This window comes from Misgurnus anguillicaudatus, chromosome 15 (assembly GCF_027580225.2).
Source record: "Misgurnus anguillicaudatus chromosome 15, ASM2758022v2, whole genome shotgun sequence".
In the NCBI taxonomy this organism is placed as follows: Eukaryota; Metazoa; Chordata; class Actinopteri; order Cypriniformes; family Cobitidae; genus Misgurnus; species Misgurnus anguillicaudatus.
The window spans coordinates 5035506-5043931 of NC_073351.2; the positions used below are offsets into that span (position 1 = coordinate 5035506).

Here is an 8426-nt window from a genome sequence, read left to right on the forward strand (position 1 = left end):
GCCTATTAAAACAACGGCATGAATTACGCTAAGATTAGCGGTTTTCATATCGTAAGTGCTTAGGGGTTAGTTGTAACACAGCATTACAATTAACCCCGCTGAATCAAAATATTTTCAAGCCCACCAAAAAAGTTGCTAAGAGCTTCAGACATATTTTAAAACAATGTTTTAATCAACAAGATATTGATTAATATGACATAGAATTGGATTTGGTATCTTACAGACCCAACTGAGAAATTAATAACCCAACTTAGAGTTCATCAATAGCTCTCTGGAAAAACATTATACATTTTCAATCATTTGCCGGAGATTGTCTTTCGCTGTGTAAAAAAAGGAAAAACCAAACCCTCACGCTTGTGCAACAATCTAAACAGTCTGTGTTACAACTAACCCCACGTTTTTGCCCCGCGCAGCCCTACTGTGGTACAATGCTTGAAAGTTACTTCAATGCATTTGCACCAATAAACAATAATGACTTCTGCTGATCTTTCACATTCCTTTTCCAACACTTTCCTTTATCGTTGAATATTAAAGAGAAACATAAGAGAGAGAGAGAGATTTAGTATGTGGGTGTTTAGTTTACATCTGCACACTCACCTAAATCATGACACAGACCAGCCATCTGTACACACAGTTTGTCTCGATTGGTTATATTGAGCTCTGGCTGTTTCTCTTGTAGACTATTGATCAGACATCCTGCTAAATACGCCACCCTTACACACACACACATACACATACACAAACAACAACAACACATGTTAACTTACTTAGAAAAAACATACTATCTAGACTTTAAAGAGGAGATTTTATGAGATTTATTAAATATGTAAAATAAGTCTTCAGTGTCCAGAGAGTGCGTATGTGAATATTTAGTTCAAAAAACACCCACAGATAATTTATTAGGCTATAGAATGTTAAAAGTACCACTTCATAGGTGTGAGCAAAATTGTACCACTTTTGGGTGTGTCTCTTTGAATGCAAATGAACTATTGCTCACAGATCGCTTTCCAGAGAGAGGAGTTTTAAGAGCTTGCGCTTCAGCAAACATAGTCACAACAACCCTACTGAAAAATCCAGCTAAAACCAGCATAAGCTGGTAGCTGGTTTTAGTTGGTTTTAGCTGGTTTAAGGTGGTTTATGCTGGTATTCCAGCCTGACCAGCTAAGTCCAGCTAGACCAGCTTAAAATGCGACCAAAACACACCTAGACCAGCTTGCTACACCAGCAAAACCAGCTTCCTACACCAGCAAAACCAGCTAAAACCAAGCTGGGGACCAGCTTAAACCAGCTCACCAGCTTATGCTGGTCTTAGCTGGATTTTTCAGTAGGGAAAGCAGACAAACCTCACACAAGTCAGAAGCAAAGTTTAGCCTCATATATTTGAACCAGTTTCAAAGTTTGACTGTATTGTGCATGTTAAATGTCTGTTAATTAACAAATGATCTTGTCGTGTTCTCTTTGTTTCTTAAGAAAAATTCTCAAAAAAATTGGGTTTCATCGCTTAAATATAGACTTTGTTGTCAGACAATAATGCTGAAACAGTTCTGCAGATCCAACTGCAAAACCAACTTCCATCTCTCTGTCAGCTACATTCGCACACACATGTCACTTTGAATTATTATTTATGACCTTTACTTTGACCTCAACATATTAAAAAACCATATGTGGGCAATGGTACATTCTTCAGTTTGAAAACAAAAGTGTTCTTTACCATAACAGGGCATTCTAGTGGGACTTGATATTTCAAATCCATATGTGGGTAGAGACATACAATTTTTAATGCATAAAATACCTCAAATACAAAATAATTTATACATATTCAGGTAGTCTCTCGAAGCCGGGAATGAAGAATCTTTGCAACAAAGGCAGTTGTAAAGGGGACAATTTTGTGCAGAGGCAACAGTTGCTCTGTGTCTGCGCTCTCTTGCAGCTGCAAAATAGCAATGACGGTCCTCTTCGAATGCATTGGCGGCATGTTTAATTTGAGTGCACCAGCAGGCCTTATCAAGGGCAGCAAGCTTCAACTCCATCAGATTCAAGTCAGCCCATTTCAGATGTAACTTAAAGTTATCTTTAAATTGTTTCTTTGGGTGCCCCCAGTGTCTGGACCCTGTGTTTACCTCTCTAAAGAATATCTGCTTTGGTATCTGCTGTTGGTCCATGCGGATAACATGGCCAGATCAACGGAGCTGCTTTTTCAATGCTTGTTGAGCCAGCTCTGTCCAAGACTTCTTGGTTGGTAATTTTATCCTGCCAGTGCAGGTACTTAAAGGTGGTAATAATTGAGAGCTGGATGCCATCTTGCTGAGGCTGATAGTTAAGCCAGACAAGCTTTGTTGCTATAGAGAATCTGTCTATGGTGGTCTAAAGATGGTTCCCCTGGTGTGCCATAAGAGCAAAGTCATCTGCAAAGAGAGCTTCAATGATTAGCATCTCTAGTGTCTTTGTTTTTGCAGCCAGACGGCAGAGATCGAAGATTGAGCGATGAAGACCACATAGAGGTCCATGCACTTCTTCTTCACTTGTCTCACAGTGAAGATCATAGCGTTGGTGCTGTAGTCTGTGTGAAAGCCACACTGAGACTCATGCAGGTTCTGTTCAGAGACTGATGTCAGTAATCTATTACGCATTATGTGGGCAAGAATGTTGCCTGTGGTCGAGAGCAAAGAAATACCTCAGTAGTTGCTACATTAAGCTTTTGGATCTTTGTTCTTATACAGGGCAACTATTGTGGTATCACAAAACTCTGGGGGCATAACTTCGTCTTCCCAGATGCGGGGTCAGAACTGTAAAAAATGCCTGGATTGCATCCTGACAAAGTGCTCTGTATAAGAACAGGCTGCACTGGCAAAACTCATTTGCTTGATAACCCTTTGGACCTCAGCTAGGGATGGGAAATCATCCAGCTGCTCAAGAATGGAATTTTAAGGGATCAGGTTGAGGGCTGACTGGTTGACTGTAAAAGGGAGGTTATGGAGTTGGCTAAAGTGTTCCCTCCATCTGTTTCTAATGCTCTGTTTGTCTGTGATGAGTGTGGTGCTATAAGCAGAAAATAAGGGGGAACCAGATTTTGCAGGACCATATAATGCCTTAAGAGAGACAAAAAACTGCCTGATGTATATAAGTGTTGTAATTCTTCCGCCACCTTCTCCCATCACTAATCTTTCATTTTCCTGATTTCTTGCTGTGCCTGGGCTTGCAGGGACTTAAACCTTTCTATTTTGATGTAGACCTTAGGTCTTTCTGCCACTCGAGAAATGCTCTTTGAGCCCAACAAGTCTCCAATGGCATTTTTTATTTTCATCAAACCAGTCCTGATGAGTATGTTCCCTGGGGCCTAACACCACATTAGCTATCTCTGTCACTACATCCCTAAACTGATGCCATTTCTCAATTGAATTTCCAGTTAGTGGTCAAAAGGCAGACAACTTCTCATCCAAACTTGCCTGGAACTTGTGCAGATAGGAAGGGTCTTGAAGGCTGGCTATGTTAAATGTTGAGCGTATGACCTTAGCATGCCTTCGATGGTGAGAAAGGATGTACAGCATAAGTGTCTCCCTAACTAGACTGGGATCTGTCCAGCATTCTGTTCCTCTCATGGCCCTAGTGACAAAGACATCTTTGATGTCTCTCTAGCACACAATGATATAGTCTATTATGTGCCACTGCTTGGATCTAGGGTGCATCCAAGTTGTCTTGTACTTGTGCATCATCCTAAATATAGTGTTCATGATAGTAAGTTCAAACTCTGCACATTTATTGAACAGCAGTAGGGCATTGCTGTTTGTCTTTCCCACTCCATGCCTCCTGAGCACTCTAAAAAAGTAAAAGTGCTCAATTTTCTCTGGGCTGGTTGTGCTAATGACTGTCGCATACCATTTGTCACTGAGGGGTAGGCAGATGGTCGTGAGCCTCTAAATGATTTCCACAGGGAGGTTCTTTAGCAGGCTGGTCTTAATGGCCATTCCAATGCCGTGGATCCTAACTTTGGTCTGGGCTTTACCTTTCCAGAAGAATGTATATCCACTGGCAATGTATGGGTTTCTTTAAATGCAAAAAAAGCTTCTGTTCCCCTCCCTGTATGCAAAGTATGGGGTAGAGCGCTTACAAATGTGCTTTGGACTACATCAAAACATGTGTCTCTGGCAGAAGTTTGAACTACGTGCTCATAAGGCAGAGTCTGTGAGTGGTCATGGGTGGCCCAAACAGCCTGTTTTGTGTGACTGTTGTGGTTTAAATGAGATTACAAAGATTAAAAAGAAGAATAGATGGATTTGTATAATGGATGTTTCTGCAAACACACTGTCCACTCATTTTCTGACAGAAACACATTTAAAAGTCAATTTTCTAAGATTGGTGGGCTTGAAACAAAGAATCTTAACCCCAGTTGGTCCTGGGCCCTGAAGGGATAGCTGCCTACTGCTTCAGGTGTGTGTGAAATCATGACTGGATGAGTTAAATGCAGAGGTCGCATTTTGAGTATGGGTTATCATACATTGATCATTATGTCACTTTTACTTTCAAACAAATTGCCATATAATTGTAAGGTTCATACCCGATCGAGTGCTCAAAGCGATTATGTGATGCCCCAGGAAAAACCCAGTAAGCTCCTCCCAGCTGCTTGATATTTCGCAGTCTCTGAAACTGAGGTGTGTCTATAATCTTCACCAGCAGAGGATGCAATTCAATGTGACCATGAATAGAGTCATTGAAAATCTAAAGGACACAAAAAACCATCTTAGTTAGGTATGTAACCCTCATTCCCTGAAGGAAGGGAACAGAGACGTCACTTCATGACCGAGGTAATGGGAACATGCTTCGCGGGACCAATCTGCTTCAAGAAACTTGTAAAACACCAATGAACTTGGCAAGCAGGTATTTGCATCTGCTGGTGCTGTCCCAATACCAAATCGACTATTTTCGCTGATAAATCTGAGCATCCATTTCCCGGCCATCATCAGCAATGAGGTGACCGGACGTAATGAGAATCCCTACCAAAGCGCTACTAAAGCTGCCCCAGTGCCTGTGTAAACCTTCTGTAACCTGGGCTAACTGCAAAAGACCGGTCCCCAGCTAACAGAGAAAAGTTCTAAAAACATTCCCTGAAAGTTCCAAATGTTCCCTTTCAGTCGGTCACTACGACGTCACATCGCGACCGACGAATTGGGAACTCGCTTAGGCATAAGAAAACAATTTGTTTGGTTCCGGTTTCCGACCGACCCTGCCAATTTATGTGCGACCCAAATTTATTTTATGAGCTTGGGGAAGAAATAATACACATTAAATAAATACACAAAAACTTTGAGGGGAACTATAATTTACCTTTTAGTACAGCACCGTTTTTGTAAAGCACGCGATGCAACGTCCTCTACCAATGCTAAAAACAAAGCAGCTATACGGTCGTTAACACAATCGTTCACACATCGTTGTCGTCACTTACAAAAGCACTGGTAACTTTTGGTGTGCATTCGAGATGCTTTTTCGTGCACAGCAACGTAATCTTTTGCGCCCGCCGAAAGTTGTAACTTACAGACCAAAAAAGACGAGCTGAACAACGATATGCAAGTGGGCTTTTCTCTTCCAGAGAGGACAAACCAAGGCTCATTTTTGCGGTCAGAAAGTGAATTATAATATTTGAATTTATGGTATTATGACCAGGGCTTGACATTAACACCCGCCAAATGCGGGTAGATTTCGGCCGTGGCGGGTAAGACAGCCAATCCCACTAGCCACTTTGCCAGGTTGAATATAATTTTTTAATTGTAGTTTTCTTAAAAGTTATGCGAAATGATAAACAATACGCAATGCGACAACTTCCATGAACACTCTGCACCCAGCGCAACGCAAAGAGACCGTTTGTTGAGAGACGCGCACGCGATCAGCGGGGCGTTGCGGACCAAAGCGTCACCTTCCAGAGAGCGCGCAAGAGCTGATGGATTTGCAAATGCACAAGAGGACGCAGTCTGAGCGCATACACACTTCGGGAAAGATAAAACAATTGCATGGAAGTGATTGATTAGATATAAATTTCGTGCAAACTCTCAGGGCAAGAGCGAAGAGAAATTCAGCGCATACCTGAATGCACACGAAATCAAAGAAAACCCGCCAGCTGAGAGGTTTGCGCATCATTTTAATGTTACAATAATGCCCTCTCAACATTTGTCATTAAAAAGTCTTAAATCACTTTTATCAGTAACCATGATCAAGCTTATAAAATACAAATGCATAAACTACCTGTCATGTTAAGAGGCAATACACGAGACGTAATCCTCATTAAAGATGGTTTATTCAACTACAGCCAGAGTAACGTAAGCCATGCGCTTATACTCACACACTAATAACAAAGCCCCTCCCTCTAGTCGTTTCCCTACCCACGACTATGGTAACTTAGTAGGCACAAAAGGCAATCTCACAACATCTCCCCCTTTTGAAAGTTAGCAATAACGAGAACCCCAAACATCTACATTTTGCTATATTAATGAAATCTTACGTTTTTCTGAACCATATACCTAAAGAAATGCAACAACTGTCATCAAATAACATTCTTCTGTTTTTCTTTTTTTTTCATTAAATAGTCTCAGAACGGTGCAGGACGTCACACAGGGGTAGACTACCCTCAGTCCTGAAAGGGGTTATTCTGCCCTTTTAACATTATTAGTCTTGAAACCTAAGTGGCACCTTTATCTCACGACCCCTGGAAGTTCTTTTCACAGGAGTAGATGGTGGAAGGGGAGACCCTGAGGAAGGGCCTGCTGGTAGCTGGCTCGCTAGAGATTCCGGTGGCGCAGTCACGTCTGTCGATGGGGAACCGCTGTCCTGCTGAGACCCTATCGGCTGGGCACGTTGCTGTTCCGCAGGGGGTTCGGTCTCAGGAACAGTTTGGAGGTGACGCCTGTTCCGACGGGCCACGTTCCCATTGTCCATCTCCACGAGGTAAGATCTCGGCTCCTTAGACTTACTGATGACCCTAGCAGGTGTTGTCCATCCCTTCTCCCCATCAAGCTTCACTCGAACAGGTTGACCAGCGTGAAGCTCAGGGAGCGTGCGTGCCGAATGCCTGCGGTTGTAATAGAATCTGTAAGAATCTTTTGCTGTTGCGTCCTTCCTGTAGACTTGATCCGGGCTGAACGGACGTGGCAGCAAGGACTTTTCCAGGACCGGGACAATAGTGCGGATTTGTCTACCGGTCATGAGCCGTGCTGGACTTTCTCCTGTCGCTGCAATTGGTGTTGCATGATAACCCATAAGGGCTAAGCAGGGGTCCGGCTGTTTGAGGATGTACTTAGCAGTCTGAACAGCCCTTTCTGCAGCTCCGTTCGACTGTGGATAATGAGGGCTGGAGGTAATGTGAGCGAAACCATACCTCTGTTTAAAATCCCGAAACTCTGCCGATGTGAACTGCGTCCCGTTGTCACTGACCAGTTCCAGCGGGATGCCCCATCTCACAAAAATGTGCTTGAGCTTGTCAATAACCTGCTTGCTGGTAATGGTGGTAAGAGAAGCAATCTCAATGTCTCTAGAGAAGTAATCTACAGCAACAAGAAAATTCTTACCCTCTAACTCAAACAGGTCAACGGCAATCCTTTGCCATGAGCCACTGGGCAGGGAAGTGGTTACCAGTGGTTCCCGTCTTTGTGTAGGTGTGTGCTCTCTGCAAAAGTCACATGATTTCACTTTGTTTGTGATCTGTGCTCCGATGTTTGGCCACCAAACTGTCAACTTGGCTCGCTCCCGACACTTGGTGAGGCCCTGGTGACCTTCGTGCAGTTGGTCTATGACTCCAGGTCTGAGTACTGCTGGAACTACTATGCGGTCGTGGTATGTGACCAGACCGTCCGACTCTGATAAGTGACTTCTGGCTGCATAGTATCCATGCAGTGGTGAGCCTACCGCTATTTTGCGAGGCCACCCTTTTCTGACAAATGTGATCACTTTTTGAAGTTCAGTATCGTTTTGTGTGACTCTGCGAATTTCCTCGAGCTTGGATGACTTGATTGGTTTGCTAGCCATCATAGTGTTCACATATGCCTTTACCTGCGTTTCTGTTTCAGGTACGTAGCTGTCCTTTAGTGGGTGTCTGGAGTGTATCTGCGATTACTAGCTGCTTACCGGGAACATGTTCAGCAGTGACGTTGAATCGCATGAGGTGCATAAGCAGTCTCTGACATCGTAGTGGCGTTTTGTCCAGATCGTATGAGTTGATCAATGGCACCAGTGGCTTGTGGTCAGTTTGTAAACGGACCCGGCCCATACCTTGGATGTAGCGGGCGAAACGTTCACAAGCCCAGACAGATGCCAGGCACTCCTTCTCGATCTGCCAATACCTCTTCTCCGCATCAGTGAGCGTGCGGGAGCAAAAGGCAACCGGACGCAACTCATCATTGTGGTCTTGCAACAGGGCCGCACCCAGGCCATAACTGCTGGCA

General features: G+C 43.5%; 1 protein-coding gene across 1 annotated transcript in view; it reads right to left on the minus strand.

Moving 5' to 3' along the window:
- The window catches only part of LOC129445346 (uncharacterized), a 41618-nt gene extending 33608 nt beyond the window's left edge, over nucleotides 1–8010 (minus strand). Inside the window, exons 1-3 of the mRNA XM_073853973.1 lie at nucleotides 6679–8010; nucleotides 4556–4716; nucleotides 598–713 (exon numbers count right to left, since the gene is read on the minus strand). Coding sequence (XP_073710074.1) covers nucleotides 598–713; nucleotides 4556–4716; nucleotides 6679–8010 — 1609 coding nt within the window. The remainder of the gene's footprint in view (nucleotides 1–597; nucleotides 714–4555; nucleotides 4717–6678) is intronic.
- Nucleotides 8011–8426: the final 416 nt, after the last annotated feature.